This window comes from Patiria miniata, unplaced genomic scaffold (assembly GCF_015706575.1).
Source record: "Patiria miniata isolate m_02_andy unplaced genomic scaffold, ASM1570657v1 HiC_scaffold_20, whole genome shotgun sequence".
Classification (NCBI taxonomy): Eukaryota; Metazoa; Echinodermata; class Asteroidea; order Valvatida; family Asterinidae; genus Patiria; species Patiria miniata.
Window position 1 is genome coordinate 41,574,614 of NW_024037059.1, and position 22,553 is coordinate 41,597,166.

The 22,553-nt window shown below is 41.7% G+C and overlaps 3 protein-coding genes across 3 annotated transcripts; 2 read left to right on the plus strand and 1 right to left on the minus strand.

The window, feature by feature from the left end:
- Positions 1-1,732: 1,732 nt before the first annotated feature.
- LOC119728137 lies at positions 1,733-3,007 on the minus strand. The gene has a single exon (XM_038200211.1). The coding sequence runs from the start codon at positions 3,005-3,007 to the stop codon at positions 1,733-1,735; it is 1,275 nt and encodes a 424-aa protein (XP_038056139.1).
- A 3,666-nt stretch (positions 3,008-6,673) lies between these two features.
- LOC119728138 (angiopoietin-1 receptor-like) lies at positions 6,674-12,868 on the plus strand. The gene is made up of 10 exons (XM_038200212.1): positions 6,674-6,749; positions 7,151-7,402; positions 7,733-7,807; positions 8,573-8,704; positions 9,559-9,672; positions 10,118-10,278; positions 10,883-10,996; positions 11,275-11,345; positions 12,142-12,238; positions 12,803-12,868. Exons 1-10 carry the CDS (start codon positions 6,674-6,676, stop codon positions 12,866-12,868), a joined length of 1,158 nt encoding a protein of 385 aa, XP_038056140.1.
- A 2,538-nt stretch (positions 12,869-15,406) lies between these two features.
- On the plus strand, positions 15,407-21,493 carry LOC119728139 (E-selectin-like). The gene is made up of 6 exons (XM_038200213.1): positions 15,407-15,488; positions 17,759-18,112; positions 18,496-18,858; positions 19,320-19,400; positions 20,837-20,917; positions 21,335-21,493. Exons 1-6 carry the CDS (start codon positions 15,407-15,409, stop codon positions 21,484-21,486), a joined length of 1,113 nt encoding a protein of 370 aa, XP_038056141.1. The 3' UTR covers positions 21,487-21,493.
- Positions 21,494-22,553: the final 1,060 nt, after the last annotated feature.

Consider the following 22,553-nt stretch of genomic DNA (forward strand, 5'->3'; position numbering starts at 1 on the left):
AACTCTTCATGATGGAGACCTTTTCAGGATCCGTGGCAATCCCCTTGGCAGACACTATATGGCCTAAGTATCGAACCTCAGTCCTGAACAGTTGGCACTTAGAGGGTTTCAACTTTAGTCCATGTTCTCTCAGCCGAGCAAAGACCTTGCCTAGACGTTCCATGTGTTCCTCTATGGTGCTGCTGAAAACCACTATATCATCAAGGTATATGAGGAGACTCTCGAAAGTCATGTCACCAAATACAGTGGACATTAACCTTTGGAACGTAGCTGGAGCATTAACAAGGCCAAAGGGCCGGCATGCGGGTATACTCATACAACCCCATGGGAGACGTGAATGCTGTCTTCTGCTGATCCTTTGGTGCCATTTTCACCTGGTGGTAGCCGGACGTGAGGTCTAGGCATGAAAAGTACCTTGCCTTCCCAAGGGCATCAAGGGCCTCGTCAATCCTTGGGAGTGGGAATGCATCCCTGGTGGTTCTGGAATTCAGCTTCCGATAATCGACACACAGGCGAATCGTTCCATCCTTCTTCTCTACCACAACTATGGGGGACGCAAAAGGGCTCTGGCTATGTCGAACTATTCCCGCCTCCTTAAGCTCTTCGATGTGGCTTCTTACCGCTTGGTACTGGGCTGGGGGAATTCTCCGGTAGGGGAGCCTGAATGGAGTTGGGTCACTCAGTGGTATTTCATGTTCCACTGTGGTAGTCGAACCCACATCTAAGTGCCCCTTGGAGAACACATCTGCATTCTGAGATAGAAGCATGTCGACAGCCTTCTTCTGAGATGGGGTCAAGTCAGCACCCTGCAGATCAACCTCTGGCACTGGACTGGTGTCGACAGCAACTTGTTCCATGATGACTGTCTCTTTCTCATTTTGCACTGCCGCTGGACTGACCAACTTGAAGCAGGAGAGGGTCGCTACCTTTGAGTTTCTCCGGAGAGTCATCCGGTGATCAGACAAATTGCAGAGTTGGACTGACACCCTGGAGCCCTGCACCTGAACCAGTGTGCGGCCTACTGCCAGCTCCTTAGTGAGGCTGTTGTCTAACATGGCAGTAATACTTCTTTTGCGCACAGACTTTGGTAGCCATGCCTGAACAGCAACTTTCTCTCCAGGTGACAAGTCCAGCGCATGTCTGCCTGCATATCTACAAATGCCAATGTCTCCATTCTCCTTAGCAAGGTCTGCCCCATCTTCATTGACAACCTGGAAAGCCTGGAACCACTTGGGGGACAACCGTTGCGTTTTCTCCATGAACTTCGACCCATGAGAGCCCTTCATCCTGTCCCGACTGGCACGTATGACATTGGTGCCAATGAATACAGGGGTGTCAAGGCGGAACGAAGTTGCCGGAACAACAAAGGCCGGAACCCCTCGGATATGTTGACCCATAACATGTACATCGACCGTTATGACTCCTAGGTGTTGGACAACTTGTCCTCCGGCTCCTAAAATGGACACGTCGGAGGTACGGAGTGGTTGGAGTCTGAGCTCAGGATATCTCTGGATGAATTCATTGGTCACCGTGGTTACTTGCGAGCCTGTATCTATTAATGCGAAACAATGAATTCCAGAGAACCCAATCTCTGTTCTGTTGACAGGCCCAGCTTCTGGTATCTCAGCTGTCCTCTCCACACCACTCGTTCGGTCCTCTTTCACATGGCTATTGATGGATATATATGTATTAGTGTTAAGTGGGCTCTTCCCTGTTAAACCCGCCGACTGCCCTACATCCGCAGGTTTTGTCCATTTAACATAGGCTGAGTGGTGGGGGCCTGCTGCTGCTGTGGTTGCTCACTGTGGTTAAGCTGGGGGCAATTTCTTGCTAGATGTCGGCGATCTCCACAGTTGAAACATCCAGTATATGGGGGTTTGCCCGATTGGGGCTGACGGGTGGGCTGATGTTGGAAAACAGCACCCTCTAGTCGGGCAAGGCGTTGACCATGTTGGCGTTGCTCCTGGAGAACTCTGTCCAAGGCCTCCATCTGACCACGATGCATCCCCTTCATCTCCTCCAGTTGTTGCGTCATGAGTTGCTGGATTATCGGAGTGTTGGGGTCGTTTGGCCCGAGTGGGACCGGGACGACCTCCTTCACGGGTTGGGCTGGCCCCTTTACGTCTTTACCCAGGGCCTTAACTTGGGGCAAGCTTTGAGCAACCTTGCTCATTGAGAAGGACGTCTGCTGTCGTCTTAGGTCTGCTGCCTGTCTCTCCTCTTCATCAATAATGTGAAGTTCCCGGCGTACGTCCCGGAAGGCCATAAACCTCGGTTGCATCGGCGCCAACCTCTGCTTGTAGTGTAGGTTCTTCAAACCCACCATGAACTGGGTCGCCAACATCTTGTCTCGGCTCTCTTCCTCGGACTTCTGTCCCCGGCGCCGCCTCGTCTCTTCAACCTCCCTCAAGGTGGATTCCAAAGCAATGGCGAACTCCATTGGGGTTTCGTTTCCCCGCTGCACCCTGGCGTAGAATTTGGCCACGGGAGACAGGACACTTTTGTCTTCCCCGTATTCTTCCAGCAGCTCGACGAAGGCTTTCTCCGCGTCTAGACCCTCTGGTGTCCTACTCTCAAGGTTCAGCAGCACATCTCTCGCTTTTCCTCCTGTGTGTCTGACAGCCTCATGAAACTGGAGGATCCCTGGGGCTGTTCCCTTGCATCCAAGGAGGAACCGCATATCCCGGATCCAGTCCTCCAGTCGGGGGCCGTGTCGCTCCTTCCCGCTAAATGTTGGCACGCTCTTGACCTGATGCGTGGTCAACATCCTTGGAGCTCCCTGTCCTCTCTGCTCTGCCACGGTGTGGAGTAGATCTATACCAGCAAGACGTAGAGGGGACACTCCTTCTGATGGAGGAACCAAATGTGGAAACTGACGGTGTGCTCCTTCCATGTTCGGTGATTGACCAAGCCCAGGAGTAACTGCGTATGTTGTCTGGGGCGTCAGTTGCGGAGGGGTATCCGATATCAGGTGAGCTGTTCGGTGCTGGTTCGGCGTCTGCGTCATCGCAATCAATATACTCCCAACTCTCGACACTGTATTGGTTTTCCCTAACTATGACCTGTCTCTATGTCCTACCTTAAAAATTCCTGGCTAAGTTATATAAAAAAAACAGTGCACTAGTACCCGGATTCTCCACCTAAAAGAAAAAAATGTAACCGTGAAAAATGACACACTTGGGGAACTCGCACAAACTAAGACTCTATGCAAGTCAGGGGGAGGGACTCCTATGTTGAAAACCAAAAGCTAATGCAAGTTAACTATGTGGCCCTGCCACACAAGCACACACCCCTGTTTGACGCCCCGGTGAATGTCAAACTTCCTGGATTTGGAGCCGTTGTGTTGGACTGTAGCTTTCATGTCTTGATGAAATCCCATCAAAATGGCTAGTAGGGTGTCTGGGCAGCCTAAGTGCTTCAAGATGACAAACAAGCCTGACCGGCTCTAATACTGAAGAATTTGAGGGCATGCAAATCGTGATTTTGCCGGCGTAGGCAATTTTGTCCCGAGTTACTGGTCTGCACCCATAGAGCAAGGAGGAGAAAGAAGTATAACCTTCCCCGCATGCACCGCATTCATTCGGTAGGCTGTTACTTTGTTGTCAATATCGTATGTGCAATCATTGAATAGCATGCATGATCTGCACTCAAAGGCTGTGGTTGTTTTTTTTCGCAAAAATATTAATGATGAAAAAAAAAAACACTTCCGCACTGAGGCAATGCGTTGAAACACTCTTTTACGTGCACATGTGAAACATACCGCGCACAGGTTAGCCGTGGCATATTTGGGGGGGGGGGGGGGTGGGGAGAGGGGGGTTGATCGCATGCAGGGGTCAGAAGAGCCAATCACAGGGCGCCTCAACTATGTGACTGGTGTATGAATGGGCATCCACTATCCAGTCTTTATAAAGAGATCAGTGGGCAATACAGATGTTGTTAGTACCCCCTCATTGTTGACAAAGACCAGAATGTCACCCCACAAAGTTGTTCTTTCAACGATTGTACTACTGCTAAAGAACTTTAACTAAATGGTTACAAGTAAAAGAAATGTCACCAACTAAAACTTCTTTTCTGTTCCTGGTGCCTATTTGTTAAACTACAATTTTCATTTGACTTTGATTCCAACAGTATCCAACCCGTGCGAGAGTAACCCTTGCTCTGGAGAAACAAGGTGCTTTTACACGAGCGAGGAATACTTCTGTGATCGTAAGTAGTGACATTCACATCTTCTCCCTCTCCACCTTCCAAGCCCCTCTCATCCTGCTCAGAAATAGGTAAAAGGCAAATAAAAATGAGCTCTTATGTTAAAACAATTACCCATTGGGTGTCCTGTATAGAAAACAACGCCTCCTTTAGTGTCTCCTGCAAATTAGACCCAAGGTCCATCACCGTAACGGAGTGACACTTATCTCACCAATTGAACATCTTTTGTTATAAAGCCTACGTCGGAGGTGATATGACTGCACCGACAGTCAGTGGTTGTCCATCGGGTGTGTCTGTACTAGCTCCTTTTGGTGCAACATCAGCAACAGCAGTTTGGATTGAACCTACAGCAACAGACAATTCTGGAGTAGTTACAACTACATCAAGCCGCTCACCAGGCCAGAGTTTCTCCCTTGGAATGACAACGGTTCAGTACACATTCAGGGATCCATTTAACAATCGGGCCATATGTGTCTTTGTTGTCAATGTTCAAAGTAAGTTTTTCCTTTTTTCAATTGGATTCACGTACAAATGCTGTTTCACTTTGGAAATTTGTTTCCTGCGTGCGTGGTTATACTTGTGATTCAGCACTATACAGAAACAGATAATCACAAAACAGGGAAAGGCTGGAAAAGTTTCCACTAAGAAGATATAACGGTATGGAACAGTTAGGCAGTGCATGCTTTTTATTTCTTCTCAAATCGTGCATCCTGCAGTGTTACTGTTGAAGTTTGTTTCACAAATAAAGCAACAAAACTCAAATTTTCGTTAGAGTTATTTTCAATTGTTGCATATATTATTATTTTTATTATTATTATTAATCATTTCTGGTAATGAAACCAAGGATTCCTCAAAAGCGCCCTTGGCACTGTAGCTCGCAAGCCTGAAGAAACCTGTAGAGAGAAGACAATGAGAAGAAATAACAGTTTTAGAGTTGGGAGGAAAAGCCCAGAAGAATGTTCTGGGAAAAACCCACGGAATCAGGCAGGGACTGAAAGCCCAATCCACATATTGGCCCAGGCGGGATTCGAACTCGGGTCACAGCGGTGGAAGGCGAGGAAAGTACCGCTACGCCAACCTGACTCCCCTATTTGCACTTAAATCGAGGTAAACATTCTCTCTACCAATCACTGTCTTAAAATTGAGCTTATGCGTGTGTGTTGGCTTATAAAATATTGTTTATTGTTGACGTGCAGGTGTAGATATGACACCTCCTGTCATCAGTGGTTGCCCAGCCGATATAACTGTCAACCCGGATGCTGGTCGAACCTATGCCACTGTAACTTGGACACCACCAACAGCAACAGACAACAGTGGAGCTCAGCCAATGGTCTTCAGTACTCACAATCCCGGGCAAAGATTTAATGTTAACACAGTCTCCCAAGTAACCTACACATTCTGGGATGCCCGAGTCAACACTGCCACATGTCAATTCAGTATCACGGTCACAGGTAAGGGGAAGAAAGATGAACTTTTCTTGCACTTCTGGAGATTTTTGAGCTAACCATTTCCTTCTTAACCACCAGAGTGAGCCTCATTTCACTAATTTTACATTTTTTTATTTGTAACTTAAATTAGAGTTATTTTCAATTGTCGCATTTGCACTTTAATCGAGATAAACATTCTCTCTACCAATCACTGTCTTAAAATTGAGCTTATGCGTTGTGTTGGCTTATAAAATATCATTTATTATTAATGAGCAGTGGGTGTTGTAGATATGACAGCTCCTGTCATCAGTGGTTGCCCAGCCGATATAACTGTCAACCCGGATGCTGGTCAAACCTACGCCACTGTAACTTGGACACCACCAACAGCAACAGACAACAGTGGAGCTCAGCCAAATGTATCCAGTACTCACAATCCCGGGCAAAGATTTAATGTTAACACAGTCTCCCAAGTAATCTACACATTCTGGGATGCCCGAGTCAACATTGCCACATGTCAATTTACTATCACAGTCACAGGTAAGGGTAAGAAAGATGAACTTTTCTTGCACTTCTGGTGATTTTTGAGCTAACCATTTCCTTCTTAACCACCAGAGTGAGCCTCATTTCACTAATTTTACATCTTTGATTTGTAACTAAAATCTTGGAACAGATGGTAGTGGAGGTGATATGACTGCACCTACAGTCAGTGGCTGTCCATCGGGTGTGTCTGTAACAGCTCTTAATATAAAAATATTAAGAGACAAGTAAACGGTTTCATGCATATTTAAAACAACCTTTGTGCATTAGATTGCAAAAAGATGAGTTATTCCGCTTTTTTTAATGTGAATTTTTGAACAGTGTCAGGGACGGATACAACAGCCCCAGTCGTCAGTGGTTGTCCCACGACGGATGTGACGGCCAGATCACCGATAGGCGCACCAACGATAATTGTGAGATGGACTGAACCCAGCGCAACGGATGACTCTGGAGGACAAGTAACCGTCACGGCAAGCCACTCACCAGGCCAGAGCTTCCCCGTCGGAATGACAAATGTGGTGTACACATTCAGGGACCCGACAGGAAATTCGGCAGGCTGTGCCTTTGTTGTTAATGTCATAGGTAAGTGATTATTTCCAGTAATGATGTCTAGTTGGCAAGTTTTGCTAGTTTTCCTGTTGTAGGCCTATGTGTGAAGTAATATCAAGGATACATAAACCAGTATCAACCAAAGAGAGGACCATCGACAAAAGTGAAACTGCATTCTTTTTTTCCCAATAAAATTAGTTTGAAAGAAAAAAAGACACCTAATTGAACAAGCAGGAGTCTTATTTAACTCAAAAAATATTAATAGGCCTTGTTAAACCTTAACTGTAATCAGGTATACCATTAATTCTTTTGAGAAAAAAAACCGAATAATAATTATGGATAAAGGGTAGACCTCTACATGCAAAATGAGACGAATGCTTTTGGCTCTGTTTTCATCGACCCGTTCATAATTCCACGTTTGATTCACTCCACAGCTGACACTCGTGTCCCAGTCATCACCGGCTGTCCCACAGCTGTCTCCGGGGTTGCCCCGTCCGGATCCACCACCGGCACAGCCACGTGGGATGAGCCAACGGCTGCCGACGACGACAACTTACCGGTACAACTGGCCCGATCCCACTTCCCTGGTTCTTTGTTCCCGATTGGTGGCACCACAGTGCGTTACGTATTCATGGACTCGGCAGGAAACCAGGCAATTTGTTCCTTCGTTGTCACCATCACCTCAGGTGATTGAGTCACACACTCTGCCGAACAATGTAGTCGATGCACACGTGTCATGTCAGTGTGGTACCTTTCAAAGTGGCATTTGAATTAACTTTTGGTAATAAATAAACGACTAATAATAAAAAAGGTGATTGTACGATTAACTATCGCAAACATAATAAGCCAACAACTGGAAGAGTGACTTAGCCAAAATACAAACTTCTTCCTCATCGCATCGTTTGAAACAGAGTTAATATAGACCAATAACCACCTAAGTCCTGGGCTTGTGGGATAAGTGACACATAGGCACTATATATATATGAATTTTTAATAACATTTTCTGTCCTAATTAGCATTCGGTGCCACCAACCTGCCTCGAACAACACCATTGCAGGGCGAAGATGATATGAACCCTACGACCACAACAGGTAATACAATTTGTTGGGTAACAAGAAAAGAGACGTTTAACTGTTTTTAAAGGTCTTTTGGAAAGGGCTACTTTGCTTCACTTCTGCAGGAGACAGCGGTGTTTTGTATAGGTAACCACAACATTTTATAAGATGTGCTTATTTAAGTTAATGGTGTTTAACCTGTCGATGTCAGGGGTATAATTTAAACTAAGACAAGATTGAAGTGACTCTTGACCCATTGTTTTTTGATGAAATTTTGAGCTTGGTTATCTTTGACAGTACACCCTACTTCGGATGTGACTGGTCCATGGAAAACCACCATGAAGAGTACCTCGGTTTCTTTGCTCACGACTGTGCGAAGTAAGAGTTGACAAAAATCCAATTAAAAGTAGTTATGTGTGACACATTTGCAGCGCGATTTCCATGACGTGCGAACTTCTTATGACAAATGACGAACTCATCACGACAATACCCTTTATTATCAAGTGAACTTAATTCCAAAACCCACCGTTTTGCTAACACAGTAGGCTCATTGAGATGCCAGAAGTATGATCTCCCCCGACAGAATCCTTTCCACTTACTTTTGCAACTCAGCTGGGGTAATTTAAGGGTCTCGATCTTTAACCTTCCGAGTTATAATGACATTCCGTGCTTGGTTTCAAATTGTGATTTCGTATTTTTGGTAAATTCTAGTGTCATATGAATCTTCAAAATTAGGATATAAATAATTCATAATTATGTTGGTTCTTTTTAACATCGAATGATAAACCCTTCATCCTACAGGCGACGTCGTTCCATACAACATCACCAGTGCTATTGTGATCAGTGTGTTAAGCACACTATTGACCATTCTAGTTGCTGCAATCGTCATCTACGCCGTGAGGAGGCGGGTCAAACTATTAAAAAGAAGCAGGCGTGAGGACGGAAATGTTGAAATGGCAAGTTTCTTGTACCCCGATGTCTTTTAAAAAGCTGTTGTTAACAGTGGTTTTCCTTCTGCATTGAAAAAAAAATGGAGGAGAGTCTCCAAAGCAAGCCGTTCTAGTTTTTATAGGTCTACCTTTAAAAACAAGAAATCATTATTCATTAAGATAACGGGGAAGCTAACACATTATTAGCCAAGAATTTGATAAAAATGCAATATCATTCAGGCTTCAGTTACGCCCATGTGCAGTCAATGCATTTCGCTTCGAGCCCTTGCAGGTTTTTTTGCGTTTTTCATGACTAATTCTGAGTCGTTTTCCAGTACTCAAATATCAACCCCGTCTCTATATGCGTTTCCTGAAAGCTATATCCGTCCCTATTTTCTACGCCTGGATTTGAATTCAAACGCACCAAAAAAAAAAAAAAAAAAAACACCCTCCAAAAATCCCATTACATGTGTACTTGCAACCTGAGTGAAACACATCTGTTACTTTTTAAAATGTAAACTAGAATGACTTACCTGGGTACGAAGTCCCTAGCCCACTACCTGTTACACCTTCAGTTGATGAGGACTTAATGCATCAACCTTGGGCAGTCAGTTGGATGATCCCGTGGCGCGATGTTCTTCTAGACGATCAAGTTATCGGCAAAGGATGCTTTGGTGAAGTTAGATCAGGAGCCGTGAAAATAGATGGAAAATCCACAAGGGCTGCTATCAAGATGCTCAAAGGTAGTTCATCATTTACGTTTTAAATGAGACAGTGTCGTTCCTTGTCCATTAAAAGATGAGATGATATTATACCGTCTCTCTGTTCTCCGTGTTCGTCATTTCTCTAACATTGCAGGACATCAGGCGGATAACAGCGATAGGGCTAATTTTTTGGCAGAATTCCACGCCATGACCATCGTCGGCTCCCATCCTAATGTCGTCTCTCTTTTGGGGGCGTGTCGGTATCAAGGTAAGGGTAATTTGTAACTGGCATCATAAGACCCTTGAAAAGGATAGAATTTAATCTGGGGTTGAACTAACAGCCAAGGATAACAGTAAACCTGAATATGTTGAAGCTATAAAAGATGGTAAACATGACGTAGAGATGATGGTATACCTATTCTGGGCACGCGACCTGACCCGATTCCATACCCAGGGTGAACAAAATAGGATGACAATGTGAGATGGACATAGGTTTATTTCAATGTATGCATGTATTTATCGTCCATTGACAGCACGTCCAAGACTCCTTTGGACAACATGAACTGTCTTATGGTTTATATTTAGTGGGCCTACTCTGAACGTTAGGCCTACTTTGCTAAGCATTCCTTTATTGTCCATAATGTCCTTCATATCGAATTGCAATAGTGCAGACCAAATGATGGTCAGTCTGACCTGTAGTCTTTTTCGTGAAGATGTACTGTACGTGGCCTTGGAGTACGCACCTAACGGTGACCTGCTTAGCTACCTGCGATCAGTTCGATCAGCTCCGGATGGGGGAGTCATGTCCTCGGATCAGCTGGTGAAGTTTGCCTTCGATGTTGCAAAGGGAATGGAGCATCTGTCCAAAACAGGGGTAAGATGTTTGTGAAAAGGATGTAATTATTGTAATGAATGAATACAAAATCTTACTTGTCGTGGGGGGAGGCATAGTACAAACAAGGGGGGCACACCTCAAGAAAAAAAAACACGCTTATGTTTACGCTTATGGTTTTTGCCAATTGGGGGGGGGGGGGGGGGGAGGGGGCAGTCGCAGTTGCTCGTCAGGCCTCCTGCCCCCCCCCCTTGGCAACGAGCCTGTTGCTAGTACTTTAGACATTAACACGTCAGCTCTAGTGACTACCTAAAAATAAAACCTGCAAATCCAGGACAAAGTTGTCAAGTTGTATTGATTTTTTCAAATTAATTTGAGCCTGTCGCTAGTACTTTAGACATTAACACGTCAGCTCTAGTGACTACCTAAAAATAAAACCTGCAAATCCAGGACAAAGTTGTCAAGTTGTACTGATATTTTCAAATTAATTTGAAAATGGTATAAATCTAAAGCAAATCCCGCAAATTGACATTTACTCAGTCCGGTATTGTGACAGGTCTCAAATGTGTTTTCATGGACGCTAATGCTTACATCTTATCTTCCTTTTTGACTTTTTTCTATTGACAAAATGATTTTTTTTTAACAGCTTATTCACCGAGATCTGGCTGCGAGGAACATCCTACTCGGGGAAGATCTGGTCGCTAAGATTTCAGATTTTGGACTTTCTCGAGAGGGTGACATTTATGTCCAAACTTCAAAGGTATCTTCAATGTATTTTTTTTCAATTCTGGTATAGTTAGCATCAAATCGGAAATATCAATCATTTGAGGCTGTATAATTATTATACAAATCTCACCGCTGCAGAATTTTGCAATTATGTTTTTTTTTAGTGACACCATTACGTGTCTGGACCTGCCAGGAATAAATTCATATTTCTTGAAGTTTTCTAATTATTGTACCGTTTCATGCATGTGCTTCTTAGAAAATTGCAGACACCTGTTATATACGTTTGATTGATTGACTTCTATTTTCTGCCAGAGACCTGTTCCCGTTCGCTGGCTTGCCATTGAATCCCTCGTCAATCAAAGCTACACGACGCAGAGTGATGTGTAAGTCAAAAAACAAAATTACGCAATACCCGTTCTGTTGTTCTATCCAGCTAAACACACTGCTCCAACAGTTTGACCACTTATATTAGCATGTCATTGAGTTATATAAGTATAAACTTTTCTTATATTTCATGGGTTTTTTTTGGTATTTTATTTGTTAGATGGTCTTTTGGAATTCTTCTGTGGGAGATTGCGTCTTTGGGTAAGAATAATTTCACTCAATAATTGTTTCACTGTATGATAATTACAATTTCTGTTACAAAACGTTCTTGAAATATCTTTCCTTCAGGAAGATTTTATCACATTATTGTAAAGAAGCAATTAGTTTTATCCTGAAAGGAAACGGGGGCCAATGTTGATCTTTTAGCTTCATTTGATTCAAAGGTAAAAAACCATACCCTTCCATCCACAACAAGTCACTGGAAAGAAAACTGAGGGAAGGATACCGTATGGCCAAGCCGAGCAACTGTGACGAGGAAATGTAAGCTGGACGGCCAGTGGAATAACTAGGGTTAAACATCTGGGAGCATCGGGGGGGGGGGGGGGGGCACTGAAGGCAAACGATAATATATGTTTTTGTTCAATTCAAAATTTTAAATGGGGGGGGGGGGGGGCATACCCAGGGGGCAGGAACATCTGATTTCACGGTATGATTTGTATGATTTAACTTAAAATTGATAAAGCATGAGTAGCATACAGGGCACTCCCTGCGGCAAATCTCTTACGGATACGATGACCAGAGGCCTATTTTTCCAAATCTTCCTCTGTGACATGAACATTTTTGTTGCGCCTATAGGTATGCTCTGATGACCCAGTGCTGGTATGAGGATCCGAACAGGAGACCGTCTTTCTCAGATCTGACACAGATCCTTGGACGAATGACCGACAATATGGTAAAACACATGAGAACAAAATAATAAAAGCTTCGGGTAAGCATCACTCGTCCCCACAACTACAAGGGAACCTGTGACCCCTAATGCTTTTTAAAATTATGAAGGAAACGCAGGCGTCGAAAAACTTGCGAACTTTTCGTGTCATTGGCCGGGTCATTCACCGACTACAAGACTTGGTATCCAATGATAGCGTAAAGACATAAAGGGTTGTCAGTGATGTTTGATAGGGCGGTGGCACAGGAGCGAGGGTGATGCGGGTACTATAGGCATATTCCTAGGCCGGGGAGAGTTGGATGGTTGTATTTGGGTGGGTTATAGTAATGGTTAATTGGGTAGCTCTGGAGTAACAGGCTGAGTGAGATGGAACTTGTCTTGCCCTGCACTTGACTGGTTTTAGCTGGGCTTTGCCGGCGTCTGTGACGTTCTGAACCCGAAGCGTTTCCCTATATCTTACAAGTAGCTTTTAGTATGGTCCAAGGAAGCATTTGGAACAAAATAAACTTCTTGAAACTTCGTCAAAATAATCCCTTAAGACTACACGACACATGTTTTTAATCTCTACAGTCGCCCTTCGTCGAGGGCCAGGCCTATTATGTGAATGCCATCACACCAGAGCTGGATGAGATTTGAGAATTCGTGGCGGTATTGACGAGGAGCAACACAAGCTGACTAATATTACGAGTTGACTACTGACATTTGCAGAGCAAGAAATATATTGGAATAACAGTAACAAATATATATAATATGAAACACATCGATGATTTTTTTTTGTTGGATTCAAGTAAAACTTGTTGGATAAGAATTAAAACTAAAACCTTTATACTTTTATCGTTGAAATTTATAAAGACTTAGTGTTTGCCAGTTCAGAAAACTACGGTATGTTTTGTCTAAGTAATTCATTGGTTTTTTGGGGGGAAAAACGATTTTTTTTTCAGAGTGGCAGAGAAGGAAAAAAAATTAAAGACAAACCAGGCCGCATTTTTTGATAAGTTTAGCTAGGTTGCTCGAAACTGGTATTTCGTTTTTCATATAGGTAGTATGTGCTTACGAACTGTAATTTGGTTATTGCTAACGAAGCAAAATATAATTGGTAGGTAATTAGTTACATATTATATCCTCTTATCACACGTAAGTCACGTATAAATATCATGTATCGTTCCAAGAGAGGGGTAGATTTTGATAGATCAATTTCACTTTTGCATTGATACTCAGATGGATAATTTCAAAGTGGATGTATGTAGACCTATTCCATTACAGTAGGCAAAGGCCATTGTATAAACTAATTGATGACCGGTCTATATAGATCGGTCGACCCATTATTTCACTCAGAACATGCGGTACTTGCGCAGTTATTTTTATGAAAACCATTAATCTGATTCAATGTTACAAATTTAGAGGCGTAGAAAGGCATTTTATTACACAGAATTATCAAGTAATGTATAGTAAAATAATTAATTGGAATCAGAATACATTTGAAATCGTATATCTGAGAAGTTATAGTAAGAGTTCCATCAAAGTGCTTTGTAACCAGGTGAAACAACCCCTAAAAGTTTAATTGTAATCAAATGTTCAATGTATTGTACACAGATCACCCCGTGCGATAATACGTATGTACAGGCCTAGCTTAGACGAAGTGTTTATATTGGTACTCTTCTTAATTTAAACGAAACTTTTATTTTGTATATCTAAAAATATCAACGGTTTTTGGTTAACTTTCCGAGGGCAGCTATAGTTAAGCCTCGTTATTCACACTTGTCTTCGAATGATTCCTCTTGAATTGATCCAGTTTTGCTGTTCGTTGCCAAGTTTACAAGATGATCAATGTCCCTCCAGTTCCGGAAGGATGGCGCACATGTTACCATAATGCCTTGGTCCATCTAACACAAAGTAGGTCTAATGAAGTACAAAAAAATGACCCCTCTTAAAATGTATAAAAACTATTTGATATCGCTTTGTGGTTAATTTTATTGACAAGTGTAATTTTTAAACATCTAAAATATTCCGTGCTTTTCCGGCCAACTGAGGGCGCTGTTGTTGCAATTTCATTTCAGGAAGACACTGTTCAGTTTAGGGGTTTTCTGTTCAAACTGCGAACCCCAAAACTTGCTCATTGAAAATATCTGTGAGAATAGTTTGCTCACTATTTGCACATGGCTGACATATACGCACAAGCTAATAAATCTGTAATATCTAAATAATAAACGTACCAATTCACACATTGCTCAAATCCATTTTAAATAATTTGACTGTTTTATTTACATAATAATAATAATAATAATAAACCATTCTTATAAAGCGCATTTTACACGGGGTCCCAATGCGCTGAACAATTAACAGAGGAAAACACTTACATTATATTTCATTTGCAGTGAACAGATGGGTTTTAAGGTTAGCTTTGAAAACGTCCAGGGTTGGGGCTTCCTTGATGTGATTGGGTAGTTTGTTCCAGAGGGTGGGCGCTGCAGATGAAAACGCTCGCTGACCGTATGACCTTGTCGATGTTGAGGAGCATGTATGTTTCAATTAATCATACAAGGTTACATCAAGTGAAATTGCAATGTTAGGCAACCCCAAATAATTGAAGGCCTACCGTACGCTACAAAATGTAAGCTATGTTATAAACAGGCCTATTTTATACTGTAAAAAATAAAAATCTTTGCAATTATAACACCAGGAATGTTACTACACATAATCATGGTTACAATTTTGTGCCTTACCATGCCATTTTGCATGGCAACATCAAGCCTCACTTGTAACTTTGAATCTTAGCATTTACCCACAAATGGCGAACCTTGTTTGCATTTAGCATTTGGTGCAATCATTGCACCACGTATTGGCGGTACAAGTGCAACCAGGAAACAAAAATAAAAGAAAAACGTGTTGAATTGACGTGACGTTCAGGCCATGGCACCATTTCTTTTGGCATTCTTGTATTTTGAAAGGGAGTGCTATGAAAGGGATGAAAGGGAGTAATTTATGCATATATATATATATATTTTAAACAAACCTACTGAAGCGATTGGGGTACATGAAATGTTGTGCCGTTTCCTGTTTCCACTGCAAGTACAGTAAGTGCAGAACACTGCAATAACAGATCAGGACTGGCGGTATACGCCATAGTGGCATTCAGGAACGCGAATTCGGGGCGGAGGTTAAGGATCCGTAAATATGGAAGGCAAGGTCTCTTTGCGATTCGCTTTGGCAGTTTTTTACTACTCATTTCTTGTCGGAGTTCATCAAGTTCGAACAGGTTAGTGCTTGGATGTACGTCATGATACAATTTATGTTGCTACTTTTGAAGTGGTTCCTCTGTTAATTTAACTGTTTTTCATATTTCATAAATTAATGTGTGGCTGTGTTTGGTCTGATCCTCAGTCAAAGTACGCCTGTACGCAGCTTTGGGCCTTTGTATTGGTAGCTGGCTCGTCCTCTCTGTCAGTCTCGGCAATTTCCGACTGATTGTAATTCAACTTCTTAAATAAATTATAAAGTTTGCGGGCAACACCATGTGGAAAGATTTTCTTGGAAGAAGCTTGGTTCTGAAAAGAACCGGTTGGTTGAGTGTTCTTAATGAAACACAAAAGCAACATGGCCTACTAAATTGTTGAAGGCATTAACAACAGACGAGGGCACGACATGGATGTTTAGTTTCGTTAAAAAAGCTCCCAAACTTCTTTATCGAACAGTGGTTCGGTAAAGGAGGAATATAGGACGCCATTTTAAATGAAACATAAAGGAGATTTATGATCGGGCGGTTTTTGTCGATGACTGTCAAGGGAAAGACGCTCGCCTGGCCTTTTTTTTTTAAATGTCTGATAACTTGAGTCGCAACTTAGCGGAATAGTAATCCCCCCGGGCGAAATGCTAATCCGCCTGAGCGAAATACTAATCCGCCCGGGCGAAATACTAATCCGCCCGGGCGAATCGAAGTAGTGGGACTAAACAAATATTTTCGGTCATGTCCTAAATACGCTTCCGTACTTTCTCGTGTATTCTCCTTAACGTAACACACTACTCTACTACATTCAGGTGTAAAGAGCCAGCTTGGCCAACAGTGGCATGACATCGTTGCCAAGAGAAGGATTCGTGACAAAACGAAACTCTGTCACTACCGTCTCATTTTACATATTTTGTATACATTTAACTCTGATCGTCTTTTTTTATGTGGAAAATAAAGTGAATTGAATTGAATTGAATTGAATTGAATTTTCCGGACGAACAATAGAGGTATTGGCTGTTACTTAGCAACTCTAATGAATTATTCATTGCTATATAGAAAAACACATCATCTTCCTGTAGGTAGGCAATACAATTTAATCGTCCCAGTCTTTAACTGGTTGGATTCAAAATTTTAATTTATTGCCTTCACTTAATTGGGAAAGGTTTTCTGGGTTTGTAGAGTAGCATTTAAAGCGCGAAAACACGCCGAAGAATCTTGTTACAATGGTATACAATACAATGCTGTACCTGTGTGCATACATTTGTGGTTTAATTTTCGAATCTCCATTCCGTTGTCAAATTCGCACAGAGCGTCATTTGTGCAAAATCGGCAAGAAAAAAAGAAGTGATTTCGGAGTTTATTCAGCAAACAGTGAGTAAGCCTATGAACCCTATGGTAACCGAAATCTCATACAGTCGAACCCTGATAAGAAGAGCACTGTTATTACAATATTCTGCTAACAAAAACAAGCAACATTTTAGGCCCGAAGTCTTTGGTTTTCTTTGTTTTTCTTTGTTTTCCATTATACAATGTACCTGTTATAACAAGGTAATTCGTAAAGTCCCAAGGACCTTGTTATAAAGGTGTTCGACTGTACTTGTGAAATCAAAGAAACCTCTATCAACAGCTATGGTCGATGCTTTTATACTCTCTTATTTCAAGGGGTGAACATTTTACTCTCTAACTGAATCAGTGAATCTGGGGACAAAGACGTTTAGAGTGATTTATCCAATGTCTTAACCGTGATGTTTCACCTCAAATCGTCTGCTCCCTACTTTGAGTGGTAGAAGGATTAAAACCTCAAATATTAGGATTATACAAAAGAGTATCATCACCAACAAACATATTGTAGTTTTGTCTACTTTTATAATTCAAATTAGCATGTCAATTCATTTTAATATGTCATTTGTATGGGGTTGGCTTTTTATTGTTGTGCGCTATGTTGACTTAAGAATTGTTTGTGCAATGTGTCATGGTCCTCTCAATTTGTACTGTATTGTATTGGTTTATTTTTTGTGTGAGTTCAGTGATCTGTTTATAGTGTACTATTATATTGGTTTTATTGCGGTTTTATGTAATGTCGTTGTTCAGAAATGCCAGTGGAAGCTGAATAATACGTTTTAGTGTGGATATTAAACTTGAATTTGAAGGAAAAAATTTACGAATGTAAAAAAAAAAAAAATTATTTGAAAACAAAATGAAACTATCGTTGGTCGATATATATTTTTCTAAAGGTTATGCTGAAATCCAAATTTAATATGTTGCAAACAGTAACATTTGATTTGTTTCTGTTGCCACAGATTCTCGCTTCCTCGGCTGTTTCTACGACAACATCCCAAACCGGGTTCTTCCAAACCTGACCTCTTGCAATGACGTCATGGGTTTATGCAACAACGTCTGCAACGTCAACGCCCCTTACTGCCAGAGCTCTACGAACATGTCCGTCACGACATGTCTGGGCCTGTGTGCCCGCAAAGACTTCGTTTACGCGGGGGTCCAAGCCGGTATACAGTGCTTCTGCGGCAGTCGTACGGCTAGGTACGACTTACACGGGGAGGTAGACAACGAAGACTTGTACTTTTGCAGGTCTAACTGCAGCGGAGACAGCACGCAGAACTGCGGAAGCGACTTTCGGATGCGAATCTTTGAAATTGGTAAGCTTTATAATTATCATTACTACAACAAAACAATTGAGCATGAATATATTGTGGTTGATGTGCAAGTCGCCGATTTTATGTTTGTATTCGATTGGAATTGATAAGAACTTGAAAGGGAAAAATACAGAGCAATGAGTCATTAGAGGGCGCTCTTTGGTGGTGCATCTATCTTGTTGTTTTTCTATATCCATTATCATGTGCAGTAACTTGAAGCAATGGCGATTGGGGAATAAAAGTGCATTTCTTCCTCTATGCCTGATTGAAACCTGACGTCATTTCCTATCCATGTGGAGTACATGTTATCGTTATTATATGGTTAGAATTAATTAATGAGAACCAATAACAGCAACATAGCTAGGGAATACTTGATTGATTGACAGGTTGTTTGCCCATTGATGCTCCCCCAAACTCGACGTTATCGCCGGCCAACGAAACCTTCTTTGAGACCGGTCGGACCTTGAATATCTCCTGCCAAGACGGTTTCTTCCTAACCGGTCTAGGCAACTTGACGTGCCTCCCAGCTGGACAATGGAATCTCCCGCCGCCATCTTGCCTACCGTACGTCTGCGATGCACCCGAGCCGCCGAATGGCACTCGACCTGCCGAACGGCCTTCGAACGGCACTCGGGAAAGTTCGGAGTATCGTGGAGGGGATACACTGGCTTTTGTGTGCATTGACACGAAAGTCACAATCAACATCAGCTGTGTAGAGGGCGAGTGGCAAACTGACGGAATATGCCCAGGTGAGAATAGGTCCCAATTTCATGGAGCAGCTATGCAGACATTATGTGCTTAGCAAAATGTTGTGCTTATTTCCGTGCTTATAGTACGACCCAGATTAGGAATAACAAATGGGTTATTAAATACAAATGAGCTTTCGTGCGCATGCGTAATTGCACGTATGTAATTCAACACAAATGAACGACAGATTTCGTTTTATGCTAATATGCGTAATTGTAACGAGTTTAATGACGTCAAATGTGTTTTAGTGTGATCTATACAGATGAATTCCGAAGTTTTAAAATAATGAATGAAGTATGACCCGCCTTTGGGTGTTTTAAACAAAAGTCGCATTTACTGTAACATCGAAGTTTTACAATACTGATTGACGGCCTTCTTTGGGATTTTAAACTGAAAAGTATTTTTTAACCAAGTAATATCCTAAATTTAATAATATTTTTCTTCATGTTTTCTACCTTCACAGAAATTCAGCTAACCACAGAATTTCAGCTAACCGATGAGTCCACGAAAGTAATGACGTCCATGGTAGCAAAGACATCTGCAGGTGAGATTGGGATGTGTTTTTCTCCATATTTGTTTCGGTCATCATTTCTACTAAGGCCAAAAAAAAAGAATAGTTCTGCTTCCGGTTACCCGACCGACCCTATATTTAGGCTGCGACCCTAAAATTTGTATCGGCAATTAAAAAAAAAAAAAAAAAGATTGAATAAATAAAAATAAAATTTTGTTGTCTTTTCTGTCTTCACAAAATACCTCTCAACAACCCTTTTGCATCAAAAAATGCTTGTATTTATTTGTTTTCTTACTTACATTCGCTTTTTTTTTTCAAAAGAAACCTCCGTTATTTGTACAAATTCGCTTCGCGATATAAACGATGTCCGTACGCGGTGACTATATATATATCACGTGGCGACGACTGGTTCCCGCCGCGCCGCGCAGGGGCCAATTTCAGCGGGCCCCGAACCCCACGCCGTAATTTTTTTGACCCACTTTTTTGGGGGACCAACATTTTTTGGGTCCCCCCCCAAAAAAATTGTGTTCTGGATCCGCCCTTGTGACGGGTTAGCGCTTTAGTAATTTAATACAGCGCTATGCACTGCTCACTTACATCACATCACATCACCACAAAAGCTTGTCCACTGCACTGAGAATTGGGAACAAGTTATTATGAAATTTCGCTCGTACCCCCCACCCTGCAAAGTTCAACGTTAGTTTTTTTCTCTTTTTTAAAAAACTTCTTAAGCCAATTGGTATAAGTCCAAAAAAACAAACAACGAATATATGACAACTTGTTGTGCAATTTGGTAAAACAAAATAAACATTTTTAAACAGAATGAGTCAATAAACAAACAAAAATGCCCGAACAAAAAAAACCAATAGTTATATAAGGTTATCGGTAGTATGAGGAATATAAAAAAATTCAGAATGTCACTGACATAATTCCACAAAAATGACAATTTTAGTGACATTTTATGCCTTACTCTTTTAAAGGAGATTCACAGAACGTTTTCCTTTTATAAAAATATTAAGAGACAAGTAAACAGTTTCATGCATTTTCAAAACAATCTTTGTGCATTACATTGTAAAAAGATAACTCTTTTCGCAATCTTTAATGTGATTTTTTTTAACAGTGCCAGGGATGGATACAACAGCCCCAGTCATCAGTGATTGTCCCACGGCGGCTGTGGTGGCTAGATCACAGATAGGCAAACCTCTACATGCAAAATGAGACGAATGCTTTTGGCTCTGTTTTCATCGACCCCTTTCATAATTCCACGTTTGATTCACTCCACAGCTGACACTCGTGTCCCAGTCATCACCGGCTGTCCCACAGCTGTCGCCGGGGTTGCCCTGTCGGGATTAAGTTAATTGTATTTAACCTGTCGATACCAGGGGTATAATTTAAACGAAGACAACATTTTAATTGATTCTTGACCGATTGTTTTTAGATGAAATTTTGACCTTTGTTATCATTGACAGTACACCCTACTTCGGATGTGACTGGTCCATGGAAAACCACCATGAAGAGTACCTCGGCTTCTTTGCTCAAGACTGTGCCAAGTAAGAGCTGACAAAAATCCAATTAAAAGTAGTTATGTGAGACACAATCATTTGCAGCGCGATTTCCATGACGTGCGAACTTCTTATGACAAATGACGAACTCTATACCCTTTCTTATCAAGTAAACCTAGTTCCTAAACCCACCGTTTTGCTAACACAGTAGGCTCATTGAGATGCCTGAAGTATGATCTCCCCCGACAGAATCCTTTCCACTTACTTGTGCAACTCAGCTGGGGTAATTTAAGGGTCTCTTTAACCTTCCGAGTTATAATGACATTTAGTGCTTGGTTTCAAATTGAGTTTTCGTATTTTTTTTGTAATTTCTACTGTCACATGAATCATCAAAATGAGGATAGAAATAGTTCGTATTTATGTTGGTTTTTTTTAACATCGAATGATAAACCTTTCATTCTACAGGCGACGTCGTTCCATACAACATCGCCACTTTTGTTGTGATCAGTGTGTTAAGCACACTGTTGACCATTCTAGTTGCTGCAATCGTCATCTACGCCGTGAGGGGACGGAACAAACCGCCACCGACACCACGAAGTAACACTCTACCGTGTTAAACCATTTTTTTTTCGATTTTCATTTTTTGGATTTTTAAACATTATTCATCAAGGCCTGCCATTGCACGAAGTTTCAAAGCTTCAAGAGCTTTACTTTAATAATTACGCTAAGTATCCATGTCAACTTCTGCGCAAAAGTGACCATTTTCGTTTTCACGAAGTAACACTCAAGTTCCATTTACCATTGCAATGCATGGCGCACTCTCTGCTCATATTTGAGCAAAAACGTTTTCACGAAGTAACACTCTTCTTGTAATAAGTTGTATGAGCGCGCACGCGCTGACCTGAAGTTGCACTTTCCTCCTGCTGTATACATTGAAGAGTGTTACTTCGTGAAAACGAACATTAACAGTTTCGCAGCTTTTTCGGTTTCACGAACTAACACTCATCTTTTTTTCTCTTATTTCTTGTTTATTTAATACACAAACGGGTGAAAAACAGCAGATTTAATAAATTCAATTCATCAAGTGTCCACAACGAGAAACCCAACTGAGAAATACTCTGTCGTTTTGACGCAAAGTGTTGTTTTAGAAGGCGTTTAACTTTAGATGCCGTTTTCTCCGATCGCTAGTTTTTACCCGGTATGTACATGAGTGTTACTTCGTGGTGTAGGTGACGAAACTATTAAAAAGAAGCAGGCGTGATGACGGAAATGTTGAAATGGCAAGTGACATTTGATCTCGTATCCCGATGTCTTTTTAAAACTGTTAATAACAGTGGTATTCCTTCTGCATTGAAAACATGGAAGAGAGTCTCGATCTCTAAAGCAAGCCGTTCCAGGTTTTATAGGCGTACCTTGTTGTTTACTTTTTGAGCGCTTCGTCGTTAAAAAAACAAGAAATCATTATTCATTAAGATAACGGGGAAGCTAAAACACTATTAGCCAAGAATTTAATAAAAATGCAATATCATTCAGGCTTGAGTTAAGCCCATGTGCAGTAAATGTATTTCGCTTTGAGCCTTTGCAGGGGTTTTTGCGTTTTTTCATGATTAATTCTGAGTCTTTTTCCAGTACTCAAATATCAACCCCGTCTCTATATGCGTTTCCTGAAAGCTAGATCCGTCCC

What these genes read in the sequence shown, in the direction of transcription:
- LOC119728138 (XM_038200212.1), top strand. Translation starts at nt 6,674, where the DNA reads ATGACAAATGTGGTGTACACATTCAGGGACCCGACAGGAAATTCGGCA. An exon ending in CTTTGTTGTTAATGTCATAG is followed by an intron (nt 6,750 to 7,150) that starts GTAAGTGATTAT and finishes TTCACTCCACAG; the next exon opens with CTGACACTCGTGTCCCAGTC. An exon ending in CGTTGTCACCATCACCTCAG is followed by an intron (nt 7,403 to 7,732) that starts GTGATTGAGTCA and finishes TGTCCTAATTAG; the next exon opens with CATTCGGTGCCACCAACCTG.
- LOC119728139 (XM_038200213.1), top strand. Translation starts at nt 15,407, where the DNA reads ATGGAAGGCAAGGTCTCTTTGCGATTCGCTTTGGCAGTTTTTTACTAC. An exon ending in GATGCGAATCTTTGAAATTG is followed by an intron (nt 18,113 to 18,495) that starts GTAAGCTTTATA and finishes ATTGATTGACAG; the next exon opens with GTTGTTTGCCCATTGATGCT. An exon ending in TTTGCTCAAGACTGTGCCAA is followed by an intron (nt 20,918 to 21,334) that starts GTAAGAGCTGAC and finishes TTCATTCTACAG; the next exon opens with GCGACGTCGTTCCATACAAC.
- LOC119728137 (XM_038200211.1), bottom strand. Translation starts at nt 3,007, where the DNA reads ATGACGCAGACGCCGAACCAGCACCGAACAGCTCACCTGATATCGGAT.